At 34.0% G+C, this 18,818-nt stretch overlaps 4 protein-coding genes across 4 annotated transcripts; all 4 read left to right on the forward strand.

Moving 5' to 3' along the window:
* Window positions 1-467: 467 nt before the first annotated feature.
* LOC115974044 (UPF0481 protein At3g47200-like) lies at window positions 468-1,775 on the forward strand. The gene has a single exon (XM_031094269.1). It carries the CDS (start codon window positions 468-470, stop codon window positions 1,773-1,775), a length of 1,308 nt encoding a protein of 435 aa, XP_030950129.1.
* A 4,707-nt stretch (window positions 1,776-6,482) lies between these two features.
* On the forward strand, window positions 6,483-9,401 carry LOC115974046 (receptor-like protein 7). Its single transcript, XM_031094270.1, has one exon. It carries the CDS (start codon window positions 6,483-6,485, stop codon window positions 9,399-9,401), a length of 2,919 nt encoding a protein of 972 aa, XP_030950130.1.
* A 5,099-nt stretch (window positions 9,402-14,500) lies between these two features.
* On the forward strand, window positions 14,501-16,585 carry LOC115974047 (receptor-like protein 6). Its single transcript, XM_031094271.1, has 2 exons — window positions 14,501-15,112; window positions 15,539-16,585. Exons 1-2 carry the CDS (start codon window positions 14,501-14,503, stop codon window positions 16,583-16,585), a joined length of 1,659 nt encoding a protein of 552 aa, XP_030950131.1.
* A 364-nt stretch (window positions 16,586-16,949) lies between these two features.
* On the forward strand, window positions 16,950-17,543 carry LOC115974048 (putative receptor like protein 25). The gene has a single exon (XM_031094272.1). It carries the CDS (start codon window positions 16,950-16,952, stop codon window positions 17,541-17,543), a length of 594 nt encoding a protein of 197 aa, XP_030950132.1.
* Window positions 17,544-18,818: the final 1,275 nt, after the last annotated feature.

Below are 18,818 nucleotides of genomic sequence, written 5' to 3' on the forward strand. Positions count from 1 at the left end.
TGGAGCCATTAAGGGAGCAACAGGGGCAGTAGCCCTCAAGCTCAAAGTTGAAATTTTATATATAAAGAGGTATGTATAAAGTGTTTTTGTTACAACTAATGGGGGTGAGGGGATTTGAACCCATATTCTAGACAAAATTAGATAATACTATTGAGTTTCGAGAATTTTGGCATCTATAAAAAAAGTTTTAGTATTTGCAACTAATGGCTCCCAAATTATTTCTTTGAGCACTCTATTGATTTGGCCACCCAAAGATAAATTCTTAGCTCCACGGCTAACTAGTTTCATCGTATACCATAGAATCAACATTACACATAGTGACATAGATTACCAAAAAAAAAATCGTAAATTAGTTTGTAGAGAAATTATAGTGTGCTCGTGCATCATGCGAGTCATCACTTAGATCAAGTTTCTAATGCTAGTGTCTCTTGTGATTGTTATCATAAAATGTGTAGGAAACTTGATCAATGAAGCAATTAGAGATTGAGGAAATTCAAGGAGAAGCAGGCCATTCAAGTGAAAATGAAAATCAACATGAAGGGTTGGTGAATGAAATCATAGCAATGTTTGAAAGGTTGGAGCCTTCATTATCATCAGAGTGTTGTATATACAGGGTTCCGTATCATATTCGCAGAGTGAATGAAGAGGCCTACACTCCTCAGGTAATTTCAATTGGCCCTTTTCACTACAATAGCACAAGATTGAAACCAAAGAAAAATCATAAGGTAAGATACTTAAAGAGTCTCATGCACCGAGCTAAGCCTGAGATACACTTGAAGACATTAGTGAGCAGTATAAAGTGGATGGAAGAAAGCATTCGTCGTTGCTATTCAGAGACTATCCAGCTTAGTAGCAATGATTTTGTAAAAATGATTTTGGTGGATGCAGGCTTCATTCTTGAGCTTTTTATCAGAGAATTTGAGAGAAGAAATTGGGAAAGTGACGATCCTATGTTAGTTGAAGGATGGCTGCTTTCAACGGTTTGGCGTGACTTGGTATTACTTGAAAATCAACTTCCATTCTTTGTTATTGAGAAATTATTCCAAGTTGCATTTCCCTTTAAGTCAGGCTCTTATTTAATTGAGCTTACTTTTCATTTCTTTAGAGAAATGAATTTTCAGAACAAAAGCCCTCTTTCCAATGTGAAAATAAAACACTTCACAGATCTTTTTAGAACCTTTATGCTACCTCCATCTGACAGGCTACCAGAAGCAGGCAATATGAAGGTTAAACTTTTGTACTCTGCAACCCAGCTGAATGAGGCAGGAGTAAAGTTAAAGGTGAGTCCAAGCAAATGCTTACTTGACTTGAAGTTCACAAATGGAGTTTTGGAAATCCCACAGTTCCCTATATACGATACCGCAGAAGCTTTGACTCGAAACGTTATAGCATTTGAGCTATATCATTATGGGGAAAGTATTGCATATATTACACATTACTATTACATGCTTCATTCCCTTATCAATACTACCAAAGATATGGATTTACTTTGCGACAAGGAAATCGTGGTTAATTACCAAGGTGACAACAATGCAATGACTTCTATTGTAAACAATCTTCACACAAATATCATATGGGTAGGTTTGAACTCTGATTACTGTCATCTCTGTGAAAATTTGAATGTCTTCTACAAGGACCATTGGCATAGATGGAAGGCAATGTTAATGCGTGATTATTTTAGCACTCCTTGGAGAACTGCTTCGACCATTGCTGCTGCCATCCTTCTAGTGCTTACTCTAATACAAACTGTATCCTCAATCATCCAAGTAGCATAGGGTCGCTCGTTTGATTGTGACCTGATCAGTTTTAATTATTATTATTTTTTTGTTATTTTTGATAATGCAATTGAAGTTGTCAATCTAAAATACACAATTATTGTGTTTTCATGTCCATTAGACTAGTTCTATCTTTAGCTAATAAATTATATTGTGAATTGATCATGTTCAAAGTTGGCTTCTACTTGTTACTAGGTGAGCTTATGGGATATTTTGGAAATCTATAGAGAGTAAAGTGTTACTATATAAACCCTGTTGTAACTTGTAACCCCATTTTCTTATATATTCAATTATTAGCTGCTCACTTTTGTAAACATATGCATATTGCCAAATCACATAAATTCCCTATGTTGATTTATCTCTTCTCTTTCTTTTTAATCTTAGGTAAATAAATTATTTCATAAGAGATCCTTAAACAAAAAGGTTGGAAGTTTGAAAGCTAGCCACCAATAAATTGCTTTCTTCAACATTCAACAATTAATACATAAATCCGATATATATATATATATATATATATATTGCTCGGTATTGCCTGTGTAGCAAGTAGCATCCATCTTTGGAACGTTCAAGAGGCACAAACTGTATTCTCATAAGAGACAAGTTTTGAAACAATGGCACAAATCAACAAGTGCACTAGGGAACGTCAATACACTACCATGGCTGACCCTTTCTTTCTTTTTTTTTGAGAAACTGGCTGACCTAGATTAATTTTAAAATGTTTATACTAAAAGATGATGCGTGGTTTGGTATAAAATAAAGTCCATATATAATAAATGCATATATATATATATATATATATATTTTTTTTTTTACAACGGATCATTCATTCATTCAAAGTAGTATAGAATCCTTATACAATGCAGCCATTGCTGATGTAGGAACTTCCTCCATCCAATACATATCCTCTGAAACATGTCGGGCATAGTGTGCAAGCGTGTGTGCAACTTAGTTCCTGCTTCTCTTAGTGCAGCTAATCTTCACCCAGTTCAGCCCGTGAAGCAGCTGATGAATGTCTTCCACCACATTCCCTAGCATGGACTGGTTAGCCACGTTAGTTGAGATGGCTGTTATGGCATTCACGTTATCCCCCTCGATGACTAGCTCTAAAATCCCAGCATCCCTTGCAAATTCGATTGCCTTTCTGCAAGCAAGCAATTCGGCCTCATCGCTGCTCTTCACCGCTGGACCTGTGGCAGATGTGCTGCCATTGCTTCTCCTTTGTCATTTCGAACTACAGCCCCACAGTCCCATAAAATGTGTACAACTGATTCCGATTTTCTAGTGCACAATGGGAATCAATAATTCGTCGCTTAGTAAGGTTCATCCTTGTAGGCAGAATTTCCTGGCATGCTCTCCAACCGAACACCTTCATTTTATTTGGAAGACGAAGCTTCCATAAACCAGCCCAAACTTTTTTGCCAGCACATCCGCTTGAAGTTTCAGTCCAGTCTTTACCCCCTCAAAATTTTCCTTGCTGTCTTGTAAGCAGATTTCATAGTGAATAGCCCTTTTTTTTGTTGTGATCGAAGCCAGACAATGGAATCAGGTACATATCTCCGACTTAAATGGGATTCTACAAATAGCTTCAGCATCCTCCCTTTGGAACAAATCTAAAATAAGCTCACTTCTCCACCCATGTAACTCTGTATCAATAAGATCTGAAACCAACAAATCACCAATATCCTCATTGGCCGGAAAGAGGATTTTATTTGTTGGATGATTAATGGGGATCCATCTATCCTCCTGAACTCTGATTGAGGAGCCATTTCCCAATCTCCAACAATATCCAGATTTCAATATAGGTAATGCATATGTTGAAATAATCACATGTCATCTTTTTCTTTTAAGCATTTGTTGTTAATGGCATCACCACAGAAGGGTGTTTGGTTTAAATTAAATTGTTTATGAAAATATACCATTTCGATTTGAAACTTCTTAGCGAGTGAGATTTAATTTAAAACCAACCATAACTATAGGTTTTTTTATGGAAAATATAAACCTTGAGCTAGCATTGTTGGGACATGTAAATGTGACACTTGACATAGACACAAACTTTTTTTTTTTTTTTTTTTTTTTGAGAATGCCATAGACACAAACTTAGGTGGTGTTTGGGTATTGCGTTTTTTTTTTTTCCTGGATGCGCGTCTGGCACTATTCATTGTCCATGATCAGTGATTTTAGGCTTATGAATAGTACCAAACGCGTGAACAGTAACATTTTTTATTATTTTTAGTTTTCAGCTAAATAAGCGGTATCCAAACGAACCCTTTGTAGTAATTTTTTTTTTTGGAGAAAACAAACTTAGTAGTATTTGTTGACTATTCTGGTTTTTTTAACTTTAAAGAACTACTAAACGGATTAAAATAAAAATAAATAATGTGAAAGACAAAGTTTAGCTACAAAATTAGTTATACCTTTAAACTATAACCTTACTCAATAAAATAAAAATTACAACATATTTTGAAAATCTAACCATTAATTGCATAATTCTTTACTCTCTTAATACACATGTTAAATTTTTTTGTCAATCAAATATTATTTACTATATGATCTATAAGTTTATGTTTTATGCATAATTTTAAATTACAAAAACTTGCAACTTAAACAATTTATTTATGATATGGCTATTGGTCTTTAATTTTCTAGAAATTTTGCAAGCATGGAGATTATAAAAAGAATATGTAATCCAATAGTGAATTTGTCAAAATTCACCTCTAATATGTCAATTAGCCCGTGTAGTAATATGTCAATTAGCCCGTGTAGTAATAAGTCAATGACTGAGATCGAAAAGTTAGAAAATTCACTTTTAACTTCAGTGCTTAGATTAAATAAAAATTAAACTTTTAACTTTTTTACATTTTTGGTAATGTATAGGTTGATTTAATTAATCAATAATCAGTTTGATTTAGGCCTGCAGGGCAGGTAGGTCCAGTCCAGGATTTAACTGAGCCCAGCACACATTCATTCAAAACCCTAAAATCAGATCCAACGGACAATATAGACCCTTATTACCATCCAAAAGCAATAAAGAATATGAGGGATTTGATCAAACATTGACATTCAAAAGTGCCAATTAATTTGCTAAATAAATTTTTCTGGGCGATTGTACAATGGCCAGAAACTTATTACACGGAGAAAGCACCTAATTTTCTCTTTATAGATAAATGTGCATCTTAATCTGTAATCTGTTTAACCAAACATCTAAATTTCGCATGGGTCTCACATTTGTTTCTTTTACATGTACATCATTCATTAAAGATTAAGAACAATAATATTGGATCCATTAAACAACAGAATTGAAGATTGTCAATTAACCTGCTTATAATCTTCCTAGTCAGATGTAAGTTGTAACTAATACTAAGATTAATTCGTATCAGGATAATCCTTCAAAGTCTGTCTGTTATTATTACTCAAATATCAAAAAATTATACATTCTCAAAAAAAAAAATATATATATATATATATATATATATATCAAAAAACTATAAGTGTTTGTAGTGCTTTAGTTAATTGGGAGCCACAAGCCAGGAATAGCTACCATACCAAGCCCTGCCTGCTTCTATTTACACTTCAAGTTCACTATTTATTACTTTTTTTTTTCTAGGGAACCAAACAGAAAATAGTTTGAGAAAAATAATTAAAGAAATAAATTGTAAAATAAAAACTTACCTTGGACTTTGAATTCCGTGGTTTGACAGTTTTTTTTTTTTTTTTTTTTTTAATTTCAACTTATTGGTGTGGGAATAGAGTTAGAACCACATATTTTTTATTCAACGGCAATAAATTTTACCAGTCATGCTAATTGAAACTCATATATAACAGTTGAATTACAAAGCATTTGGCAAGAAATTGACTAAATAGATACCATTGGATTTAGGAAGAAAGGATCAAAAATAATATTTTGCCCAAACAGTAGTTGATAAGATACTGATTTAGCAAGAAACGTTATTCACAAATGGATGTCGTCCACTTCATCAACCAAGAAATTCCGCTAGTGCTTGCTTCATAATCATAAACCAAGAATTTCCGCTAGTGCTTGCTTCATAAACCATGAAATTCAGCTAATGCTTGCTTCCTCACGCACCAGTCCTTGGCCAAAAATGATATCTTGCCTAAACAATAGTTGATGAGAGTCTGATTAAGCAGGAAACGTTATTCACGAATGCATGTTGTCAACTTCATAAACCAAGAATTTCCGCTAGTGCACCTAACGCACCAGTCCTTGGCCTTGGCCATGGCCATAGCATTGAAAAACGTGGATTAAAGTATTAAACCGGGACGGAGTATATCTTAGAGTATATAATAATTTTTCTTGTAAGTGTTATGCCCACAATTACTATTAATTAAAAAAAAAAAACATAAAATGTTACACCCACCAAGTTAAAGAAGTGGGAAGGCAACTTTTCCCCCTCTTTTTTTTTTCTTTTTCTTCCTATAAGAACAAAAGAATCAAAAGCGACCTTTTGAAATCTTAGGGAAGCCAACTTTTCCAAAAGTGAATTAAAGCTATCAGTTTTTTAAAGCTAATGGATTGTTTAAAGTTTCTCAGTTTTTTAATGATAATGGGTTTGGGACATTTGTTGAGGAGAATACGAAATCTTTAACAATCATTCCAACAGAAGGGAAGATTCGAACTAATAAAATTCTTCTTTTGCATTCCTTGCTTATATAAGGAGCGAAAATACATGGTTAATTTAGACTTAAGTTATGGCGTCCTCTTTGTATTGTTTAAAATTTGTGTACTTGCTTTCTTTCCTCTCAACTATTCATCTCGTTGCCGTTCCCTCATTTTCCTTTGTGCAACCTCTTTGCCATGGTCACGAAAGGTCTTATTTGTTGCAATTTAAGGAAAGCTTTGCCATCATCAACAACAAGTCTATTTCCTTTGATCCATCAGCTTATCCCAAGGTTGCTTCCTGGACATTAGAAGGAAACAATAGTGACTGCTGCTCATGGGATGGGGTAGAGTGTGATAAGTCCAATGGCCATGTCATTGGTCTTGACCTCAATAGCAGCTATCTCTACGGTTCAATTAACTCTAGCAGCAGCCTTTTCAATCTTGTTCATCTCCAAAGGCTTAATCTTGCTGACAATCATTTTAACCACTCTCAAATTCCATCCACAGTTTCCAATCTATCCAAACTAACATATCTCAATCTCACTAATTCTACTTTTTCTGGTCAAATCCCATTAGAACTCTCACAATTGTCCCAAATGTCATCCCTCGATCTTTCTTACAACCATTTGGAAATCAAGAATCCAAGTCTAGGACGTTTAGTTGAAAATTTAACCTGCCTAGAAAATCTTGATTTGAGTTTGGTGAGCATAATATCCATTGTGCCTAATATCTTGGCAAATTTGTCTTCTTTAACTTCCCTTCGTCTCTATGACTGCAAATTGCATGGGGAATTTCCAGTAGGCATCTTTAAACTTCCAAATTTACGAGTTCTTAATGTGCGGAAAAATAAAGGTCTCACCGGTTATCTGCCTGACTTTCAATGGAAGAGTCCCCTAGAGGAAATGATCCTCGCAAACACAAGTTTCTCAGGTAAGCTACCTGCATCAGTAGGAAACCTTGGCTCTTTGACTGAAATTGATATGAGGAGGTGCAACTTTTCTGGGCTAATTCCATCTTCTCTTGGTAACCTCACAAATCTAAATTATCTGGATCTTTCACTTAACACTTTCGAGGGCCACATTCCATCTTCCTTTGGAAACCTCATCAAACTTTCTTTTCTGCACCTTGCCGAAAATGAACTGAATGGTACAATCCCTTTTAAGCTTGCAAACTTGACACAACTGACTCACCTTTTTCTATATTATAATCATCTTTCAGGTCAAATCCCTTTTGGGCTCATGAACCTCACAAAATTATCTTCCTTGGGCCTTGCGGGCAACCACTTTGCAGGCGAAATTCCAAGCTCAATCTTTAACCTTGAAAATCTTGAAGCTCTTGACCTTTCCGCAAACAACTTTGCTGGCGTTGTGGAGTTTGACAAGTTTGTTAAGCTCAGAAAACTAACTTCCTTGCATCTATCTGATTGTGGAGTGTCATTAATTATTAATGAAACTAGTGACAATACAACTCTTACAAAGTTCCAAAATTTAGGTCTCGGTTCGTGCAACTTGAGCAAGTTTCCAAACTACCTAGCAAACCAAGATGAACTAAAATGGCTACACCTCGCGACCAACAACATTCATGGACAAGTACCGGAATGGTTTTGGAACGTGAGTAAAGAAAATTTAGAGGTTATCGACCTTTCTGAAAACTTTCTTACAAGCCTCGGTCAATATCCAGTTCCTCTTCCTTGGACCCGTCTAGCCATTTTAGACATCACTTCTAACAGGCTCCAAGGATCACTTCCAATTCCATCCTTCTCCACCTTGGAATATCATGTATCAAACAATTCATTCACTGGAAAAATTTCAGAGTTGATTTGTAACATGAGTTCTCTTCAAGTCCTTGATTTGTCCATTAACAACTTAAGTGGTTCACTTCCTCAATGCTTGCACAACTTCGGTGATTCTCTACTCATATTGGATTTACGGAGGAACACATTCGAAGGAAGTATTCCACAAACTTGGACAAATGGAAGCAAGTTATTGATGATTAACTTCAGCCAAAACAAGTTTCAAGGGTTGTTACCAAGATCTTTGGCCAAGTGTATAATGCTGAAGGCCCTTGATTTCAGTAATAACCAATTCAATGATACCTTTCCCTCATGGTTAGGAAACCTTCCAAATTTAAAGCTTCTCATTTTGCGGTCCAACAAACTCTATGGCCCAATAAGTACTCATAAAGCAAAATATAAGTTTCCCAGCTTGCAAATCTTTGACCTCTCATACAATAGTTTTACAGGAAGTTTGCCATTAAAATTCTTTCAATATTCCAATTCTTCCAGATTTGATAGTGCAAGCCACTTAACATATATTGAAGTTAATTCATCCTTCATTGTGCAAAACAGTTTTCAAAATTACTTATGGAATCTTCAGTATAGTTATCCAATGATAATGACAAACAAAGGAGTGGTCACAGATTACAAGAAGGTCCAAGAATTTTTCATAGCTCTTGATTTCTCAAGTAATAGATTTGATGGAGATATTCTAGAATCCATCGGAAATTTAAATTTAAAAGGCCTTTGTTTGCTCAATCTTTCCAATAACATTCTCATTGGTCACATCCCACAAAGTTTGAAAAACCTTGTAAATCTGGAATCGCTAGACCTTTCTCAAAACAAGCTTTTTGGGGAAATCCCACAACAGTTAACACAACTTACTTTCTTGGAATCCTTCAATGTTTCTCATAATCATCTTGTGGGACCAATACCTCAAGGAAAACAATTTAATACTTTTCCAAGCAATTCATTTGAAGGAAATCCAAGGTTGTGCGGAAGCCCATTAACAAAGAAATGTGAGAGTTCTGAGGTTTCACTACCTTCACCTACAACTCCTGAAGAGAGTAAAGATTTGGGGTCTCCCTTTCAATTTGGTTGGAAAATTGTGTTGATTGGGTATGGATTTGGACTAGTTGTTGGAGTGATTATTGGACAGGTTGTGAGTGCAAGGAATCATGATTGGTTAATAAAAACTTTCGGAATGAGAAAACTAGTGAGGCGATTGATTTAATTAGCTGGATAGATGTCTTCCAAGTATATGCATATGTACACGCATTTTTACTCTATGCTTTTTTGAACTTTTTTTCCTTGTTGTGTAACGTAGAGTGCTACTACCGTGTTTCTTTCTTGTTTTGATGTACGTTGGACTGGCTAGCAGCCTAGCATTAATGTATTGTATGTAAAAAGTAATGATGACTTTATTGAATTTTCTTTTTCAAATAGATTTCAGTTATTTATGTATGGAATAGAGTTTTTCAATGACCACAATTTTTTTCTCCATAGCTCACAATTAACCACTCCAAAATTGTCATAGAATTTGTAAGGCAAATTATGTTCAATAGATTTTCTATGGAATAATGCAGCTAACTAAAGGTCAATGAATAGTTGGATCTTTGCCCACCGCGAATGTGTAATGCACTTAACTAAAGATGTGCAAGTGGATATGGATTAGCAAGGCTTCATTAGAAGTTTATGTTGTGTAGTTTATAAGATTATAGATACTTTTACATATGCCACACAAATGTATCAAATAAGTACTAAATATGAACTGACCTTGATTACTTTGCATTTAACAGTATTCACAGTTTCACACTCTTTCACAATGTGTAAAGTGTCCACCTTTTTTAAAAATATGGACATTTTGTGTGAACATTGTGTGAAGTACTGTACATGTAGGAGTGTAAAACAATCATTTTCCTTTAGGAAATATAGCCTCTTTTTCAATGGTTCATTAAAAATATTTATGGTATCAAAGCTTTACAGTCAATTTCTAGCAATTTTTCTTTGTAATAAGTAATAGCTAAGTTAAATTCTCGTTAATGGCTATCATCTATTGATTCTTCTCCTTCATCTTCCACAACCAAGTATTCTTTTCAATGGCGGAATCAGGAATTTTTCCTGGAGACCAAGATAAATATAATAAAAATTTTAAGTAAATATATATATTCTTTTTCTTTTTCTTTTTTGAGGGGGTATATATATATTCTTAGTTAAACAATCAGTCAAAATTGTCCATATTGTCAAATTTTAGGATATGTTTTTAAGGAAATAATATCTATTTGCTTAAATTCACATTTTTTAACCTTTTTATGCGGTTTAACATTTTATAATTTCAGCATTTGAGATAAATGGTTGAATTACAATTTCCGAATCTTGAATTTTTTTTCTTTTAAAATATGCATAAATTGTGACACTTTAGCTAATGGTGTAAAGTCAGTGAGATAAAAGCAAACAATTAAGCAAGCTCTAAACCAAATATAAATACACTAATATACAATAAACAAAACTATTTTATATAGTACTAGCCTCTGAGCACGTTCAATGGCTCTTCTATTTTTTTTTTTTTTTTGTAAATATTAATATATAATTTGCATCTATTATAATTTGAAATTACTATATTTTCTAATCATAAGGTATGATGAAAAAATTATTTCACCCACAAACGCATTAGACTCATCACACCTCTAAGTTTTTAATGATTGGAAATTGTAGTAATCCTTAATTATAATGGATGCAAATTATTAATATTTACTCAAAAAAGTAGAAGAGTCTCTAAACATGCACATGAGCGCATGCTCAGATGCTAGTATTATTTAACTTGAATGATAAATCATTAAAAAAAAACTTTAGAAAGTTTACCCTTAATATTTTTTAGCAAGAAAATGCAGTTTCTCAAGTTTAGATTACATCAGTAACATCTATGTGATATGGGCAAAAGAATCCTACAAAGACCATTCAATTGCATTTCCAGCCTTTGTAATGCATCCCATGGTGAAAAGAGATGCTACAACTGCCCACTGAAATTAACCCTGCTCATAATGTTTTGAAATCCACTGCACCAATGTCTCGTCTAGTCATCAAAATTTCAAATGACAACAATTTCGCCAAGATTTCATCAATCACACCAGACAGCACGAACAACATGCCAAAAAAAACAACTTTAACCAAACATAATAAAAAACAACTTATACCAAATGGAAATAAGTATTTATAAAGGTAATAGTTTAAACCCCCCCCCCCCCCCCCCCCACAAACAAAAAAAACACCAAAATTGATAAGTATTTAAAAAGCAAGAACTAAGAACAACCTCAACCAAACATAAAGGAAAAAAGAAAAATAAAGTACCAAATATATAAGACTAATATAGCATTACAAAATATGAAATTGAATGGTACACAAATATTTTTGTTTTTGCTGAGTAATGGTATGCGAATCTGTGTCGAGACTTGCACCCTCAAACCACTCGCTAGTACTCACTGGCTAGCGCTTCAAGATTTCTTTAGTCTCGATGTCGCTGTTGCTACCCAAACTGCCGTGTCACCATTGACATCCACAACAGAAAAATATTTTTGTATCACTTCCAAGATACAACCACACTGCACCACCACAAGGTCCACCAACCATAGTGCCACTGGTCACTCCCTTCGTCTAATCTAATCCTAATCCTAATCCTACTTGGAATACCACAACGATAAGACTGCAGTTTGGTGTTACACACGGGCCACTGGTAAAGCCAAGATACTTTTTTTCGAAACCAAAGCTAAGATACTTCATATATGTTTTTGAATGGGTTTTGAATTTGGACATCATGTATCTATTTCTACAGTGAATGCGCTTTTAAAAAATCAAAAGCAACCCTAATCAAGAAAAATAGAAATTATGACAAAGAGAATACACATCACATGTAAATATTTGTGTAAAATTTAATTTTTACTTAAATTCATTGAAAAATACATACATCATGTCTTGAGCATTATGCCAATACCCCTCTTCACACTTTGAAAGTCCTTTCCACAATCGTGAAAATCGAAAATGAATTTAATATGGAGGATGGGTTAACCGCTTTGTAGTGATTTTTTTTTTTTTTTTTTTTAATGGTGTTTTTTGAATAACTGATAAAGTAATGGCTGATCTTGGGAGAGTGATCCTAGTTTTTAGTTATTTGTGATATTTGGTTTTCTGATATTTTGTTAAAGAAATATTAGCCTCTGAGTATGCGCACACATGCGTGTTCAGAGGCTTTTGTATTTTTTGGGCAAAAGTTAATGATTTGCATTTATTATAATTTGAGATTACTACATTTTTCAATCACAAAAATACTTAGAGATGTGATGAGTATTATGCATTTGCGGATGAAATAATTTACTTCAGACACCTAGATTTTGTTGTGATTGACAAATGTTGTAATTCCAAAAAGATGAATACACTCACACACAAACTAATGATTTAAATAATATTTTGAAATTCATTTTTTGGTTCTAGCTTCATCATATCACTTCGGGCTATATTAATTATTGATAAAATAGTGGCTGATCTTGGGAGAGAGGTCCTAGTTTTTAGGCAATGTGTTAGAGATGTATTTTTATCAGATTGTCCTTCAGTTCTGTCTTTACTTAAACTTAGAATATATGGGCATTTTTGAATTAAAGAAATGTCCATTCCAAATAGAGGAAGCCCCTTAAATAGTAGTATAGAAATATTAAACTTATCATTTTGCAATAGGCAACAGCACAGTAACAGATAATCAACAACACATACTCGTTTCTACCCAAAAAACAACACGTGCCCCATCAAAAAAGATACAATACCAAAGTTATATAAACAAAAATGTAAAGAAATTTTTAACCAAAAAAAAAAAAAAAGTAAAGAAATTGGACAGCCACAAGTTTTTTTTTTTAAGAAAAAAAAATTGACAAACAGCCACTAATTAAAACACAATTTTATAGCAGTATAGCACACAGTATCTCAAAACAAAAGCAACAAAGCAGTAAAGCTAGCCAGTAAATCTGCTACCTAGCTTTCTGTTCATAGGTTAAGACATTGATTGGTAATTTGGATTTTGGAATGTCTTAGAAGGAAAATTTGAACTTTTCCTTTGGAGGGCCACGGGCTGGGGAAAGGGCCATCTCATAGTTTTTTTTGTGTTTGTTTTTTTGGTCTTTATGTATAATTTTTTTTTTTTTTTGAAAAAAAAAAAAGTATTTTTCGTACCGATTAAATTACTTGGATTTTCTTGGATTGCTTCAACAATTTGAGCCAAATTCTGAAATATTCAGGGGGGCCAAGGTGTAAATTCGCATGGGTCACATTTGGTTTTTTTACGTAATGCATTAATGATTAAGAACAATAATATTGGATCGATCAAACAACAGAATTGAAGACTGTCAACTAACCGGTTGATATTCTTCCTAGGCAGATGTAAGTTGCAACTAATACTATAAAGATTAATCTGTATCAGGATAATCTTTCAAAGTCTGTTGTTATCATTACACAGATAACAGAAAACAAAATCGAAGAAAACAATGGCAGGAGAACTCCAAGTTTCATTTTGTTACTTCAAATTTCAAACTCATATTCAGAGAAATTTAATTACACTCCCAATATAGTTTCGGAAATACTTTTAAATTTTAAGGGCTTAAGATAGGAGCCACAGGCCCACAAGCCAAGAGTGGCTACCATACCAATCCCTGCCTGCTTCTATTTATTACATTTTTTTTTTTCTAGGGAACCAAACAGAAAATTATCTGAGAAAAACAATTAAAGTAAAAAATTGTAAAATAAAATCTTACCTTGAAATTTTGACATCCGTAGTTTGAATGTTGAAACGTTGAATTGATTCCCAGTAATCATACTTATGAATCCAAAAGATAAAAAATAAAAAACATGTCAAAAAGAAATGTACTAACTTATTTCTTTAATAAGCGATTTTTTTTTTTTTTTTAACTTTACCATTAAACCAAGATATCAATTGAACAAAAAATTTTACTAGTTGAGTTAATTGGACCTATAAGTGACATTTGAACTATAAACTTTAAAGTATTAAACCGGGGACAAGAAGAAGTGGTGGAAACTTACCCTAGAACACAGAAATTGACAATGCAATTAGTATGACCATGATTTCTATTAATAAAAAATCAAAAAATATTACGCCCACTAATTTAAAGAAGTGGGAAGGCAACCAATCGGAATGAATTAAAGTTTCTCTAAATTTTTTTTATTGAGATAATGAGTTTGGTACTTTCTTTTTTTTTACGATTAATGGGTTCGGTAATTTTTTGCATTCCTTGGTTATATAAGAGCGAAAAAACATGATTAATTTAGACGAAAGCTATGGCATCCTCTTTGTATCGTTTGAAATTTGTGTACTTGCTTTCTTTCCTCTCAACGTTTCATCTCGTAGCCACTCACTCGTTTTCCTATCTGCAGCCTCTTTGCCATGGTCACGAAAGGTCTTACTTGTTGAAATTTAAGGAAAGCTTTGTTATCAACAACAAGAAGTCTATTTCCATTGATCCATCAGCTTATCCCAAGGTTGCTTCCTGGACATCAGAAGGAAGCAACAGTGACTGCTTCTCATGGGATGGGGTAGAGTGTGATGAGTTCAATGGCCATGTCATTGGTCTAGACCTCTATTGCATCTATCTCCACGGTTCTATTAACTGTAGCAGCAGTCTTTTCAACCTTGTTCATCTCCAAAGGCTTAATCTTGCTGACAATCATTTTAAGGACTCTCAAATTCCATCCACAGTTTCCTATCTATCCAAACTAACATATCTCAATCTCTCCAATTCTGTGTTTTCTAGTCAAATCCCATTAGAATTTTCACAATTGTCCCAAATGTCATCCCTTGATCTGTCTTTCAACCATTTGGAAATCAAGAAGCCAAGTCTAGGACATCTAGTTGAAAATTTAACCCGCCTAGAAAAGCCTGATTTGAGTTGGGTGAGCATAATCTCCATTGTGCCCAATATCTTGGCAAATTTGTCTCCATGACTGCAAATTACATGGGGAATTTCCAGTAGGCATCTTTAAGCTTCCAAATTTACGAGTTCTTGATGTGCAATTCAATGAAGGTGTCACAGGTTATCTGCCTGGCTTTCAACGGAGTAGTCCCCTTGAGGAAATCATGATCCTTGTACACACAAGTTTCTCAGGTAAGCTACCTACCTTAATGGGAAATCTTGGCTCTTTGACTAAAATTGATATGAGGAGGTGCAACTTCTCTAGGTTCCTTCCAACTTCACTTGGTAACCTCACGCATCTAAATTTTCTACATCTTTCACTTAAACACTTTCTAGGGCCACATTCCATCTTCACTTGGTAACCTCACGCATCTAAATATTCTGATCTTTCAGTTAACACTTTCAGGTCCACATTCCATCTTCACTTGGTAACCGCCATCTAAATATTCTGGATCTTTCGTATAACACTTTCAAGGGCAACATTCCATCTTCCTTTGGAAAACTCATCCAACTTTCTTCTCTAAACCTAGCCCAAAATGAACTAACTGGTCGAATCCCTTTTGAACTTGCAAACCTAACCCAGCTGACTGCCCTTTTTCTATATCAAAATTTCATCAGTGGCCAAATCCCTTTTAGACTTATGAACCTCACAAAATTATCTGTCTTGCACCTTGCAGGCAACCGCCTTGCAGACCAGATTCCAAGCTCAATCTTTAACCTTAAGAATCTTGAATTTCTTGATCTTTCCTTGAACAACTTTACTGGCAAAGTGGAGTTTGACGAGTTTGGTAAGCTCAAAAAACTAACTTCCTTGCATCTATCTGATTGTGGAGTATCATTAATTATAAGTGAAACTAGTGCCAATACAACTCTTCAAAAGTTCCAAACTTTAGGATTCTATTTGTGCGACTTGAGCAAGTTTCCCGACTTCCTAGCAAACCAAGATGAACTAGTATGGCTAGACCTAGGCACCAACAACATTCATGGTCAAGTACCGGAATGGTTTTGGAACATGAGTAAAGAAAATTTAGAGGTTATCGACATTTCTGAAAACTTTCTTACAAGCCTCGGTCAACATCCAATTCTTCTTCCTTGGACCCGTCTAATCATTTTAGACCTCACCTTTAACAAACTCCAAGGATCACTTCCAATTCCATCCTTTTCCACATTGGAATATCTTGTATCAAAAAATTCGTTCACTGAAAAAATTCCAGAGTTGATTTGTAACAAGAGTTCTCCTCAGGTCCTTGATTTGTCAAATAACAACTTAAGTGGTTCACTTCCTCAATGCTTGCACAACTTTGGTGATTCTCTACTCATATTGGATTTACGAAGGAACGCATTCGAAGGAAGCATCCCACAAACTTGGACAAATGGAAGCAAATTAATAATAATTAACTTCAGCCAAAACAAGTTTCAAGGTTGGTTACCAAGATCTTTGGCCAGTGTATAACGTTGAAGGCCCTTGATTTCAGTAATAACCAATTTAATGATATACTTTTCCCTCATGGTTAGGAAACCTTCCAAATTTAAAGATTCTCATTTTGAGGTCCGACAAATTCTATGGCCCAATAATGACTCATAAAGCAATATATAAGTTTCCCAACTTGCAAATCTTTGACCTCTCATACGATAGTTTTATTGGAAGTTTGCCATTAAAATTCTTTCAATATTCCAATTCTTCCAGATTTGATCATGCAAACCACTTACCATATATTCAAGTAAATTCATCCTTCATTTTACGAAACATTTTTCACAATTACTCATGGGGTCTTGAGTATGATTATGCAATGATAATGACAAACAAATGAGTGGTCATGGATTACAAGAAGGTCCAAGAATGGTTTACAGCCCTTGATTTCTCAAGTAATAGATTTGTCGGAGATATTCCAAAATCCATTGGAAATTTAAATTTAAAAGACCTTCGTTTGCTCAATCTTTCCAATAATTTTCTCATTAGCCACATCTCACAAAGTTTAAGAAACCTTGTAAATTTAGAATCACTAGACCTTTCTCAAAACAAGCTCTTTGGGGAAATCCCACAACAGCTAACGCAACTTACTTTCTTGGAATACTTCAATATTTCTCATAATCATCTCGTGAGACCAATACCACAAGGAAAACAATTTGATACTTTTCCAAGCAATTCATTTGAAGGAAATCCAGGATTGTGTGGAAGCCCATTGAGAAAGAAATGTAAGAATTTTGAGGTTTCACTACCTTCACCTTCAGCTCCTGAAGAGAGTCAAGATTTGAGGTCTCCATTTCAGTTTGGTTGGAAAATTGTTTTGATTGGGTATGGATTTGGACTAGTTGTTGGAGTGACTATTGGGCACACTGATAGTGCAAGGAATCAAGATTGGTTAATGAAAACCTTTGGAATGAGAAAACTGGTGAGGGGATTGATTTAATTAGCTGGATAGATGTCTTCCAAGAATATAAATATATATATATATATATATATGTACATACATTTTTACTCTATGCTTTTTTGAACATTTTTTCCTTCTTGTGTGTGTAACGTAGTGTGCTACTACCGTTTTTCTTTCTTGTTTTGATGTACGTTGGACAAGCTAGAAGCCTAGCATTAATGTATTGTATGTAAAAAGTAATGATGACTTTATTGAATTTTCTTTTTCAAATAGATTTCAGTTATTTATGTATGGAATAGAGTTCTTCAATGACCACAATTTTTTCTCTATAACTCACAATTAACCACTCTATAATTGTCATAGAATTTGTAAGACAAATTGTGTGAATAGATTTTCTCTATGAAATAATGCAGCTAATTAACTAAAGGTCAATGAATAGTTGCATCTTTGCCCTCTTAACTAAAGACGAGCAAGTGGATTTGGATTAGCACACACAACCTTTGAAAAAAAATATATACTAGCATGTATATTAACAAAAAGAATTTAAATTCTGTCTCTTAAATTTATACACTCCCCCCCCCCCTCCCCAAAAAATTTACAAATTGACCTAAGAAATCCAACAAATAGATAACAAGAAAAATATATTAAAAAATGCCCATATCCGAATAACGAGAAAAATCTTTGGACAAATCATAAATCCGGTCTAAGCAAAGACAATAACAACAAATCAATTACAAATCCTTGAAAAAAAAAATCACAAAAACCCAATAACATTTATCCAATTTCTCCCTCTCACTTGAGAGCCTCTCAAATGACTCCACTCTCATAGCCATAGAAACAACTCCTATGCCACATATTGATCGCTCCATCCACACATTAGTTAGGCCTTGAAAATATTAAGATGTATCAATTGACTTACAAAACTCTTGATTATAAAATCCTATTATTAAATTTTTTTCAAAAGAAAAAATACAAATAATAATTAATAAATTAATGCTAATAAAGCAACTTTGTCAACCTCTAGTAGTGATATTCCATGGCTTGTTCTAGAGACACAGTGGGCAACTTAGGATTTAATTAAATAACTCTGATGAAAACGTGAAGGCCATATTCATGAATAATATTTGATCCATTACTATGTTCTTGGATACACACGATGGCCCAAAACTAAGATTTTATATATATATATATATATATATATTCCAACGAAACCACCTTAAAGTCATCCTAATGTAAGCCATCCTCTAATATATATATATATATATATATATATATGTACGGCACCGAGATCCCAGGCCCATACAGGCCCAGTAC

Source organism: Quercus lobata, chromosome 2 (genome assembly GCF_001633185.2).
Source record: "Quercus lobata isolate SW786 chromosome 2, ValleyOak3.0 Primary Assembly, whole genome shotgun sequence".
NCBI classification, from domain to species: Eukaryota; Viridiplantae; Streptophyta; class Magnoliopsida; order Fagales; family Fagaceae; genus Quercus; species Quercus lobata.

Excerpts from the sequence above, each read along its gene's own strand:
- LOC115974044 (XM_031094269.1), top strand. The coding sequence starts at position 468 with ATGAAGCAATTAGAGATTGAGGAAATTCAAGGAGAAGCAGGCCATTCA.
- LOC115974046 (XM_031094270.1), top strand. The coding sequence starts at position 6,483 with ATGGCGTCCTCTTTGTATTGTTTAAAATTTGTGTACTTGCTTTCTTTC.
- LOC115974047 (XM_031094271.1), top strand. The coding sequence starts at position 14,501 with ATGGCATCCTCTTTGTATCGTTTGAAATTTGTGTACTTGCTTTCTTTC. Across the intron at positions 15,113-15,538 it reads AAAAGCCTGATTTGAGTTGG|GTCCACATTCCATCTTCACT; the intron begins GTGAGCATAATC and ends TAACACTTTCAG.
- LOC115974048 (XM_031094272.1), top strand. The coding sequence starts at position 16,950 with ATGGATTACAAGAAGGTCCAAGAATGGTTTACAGCCCTTGATTTCTCA.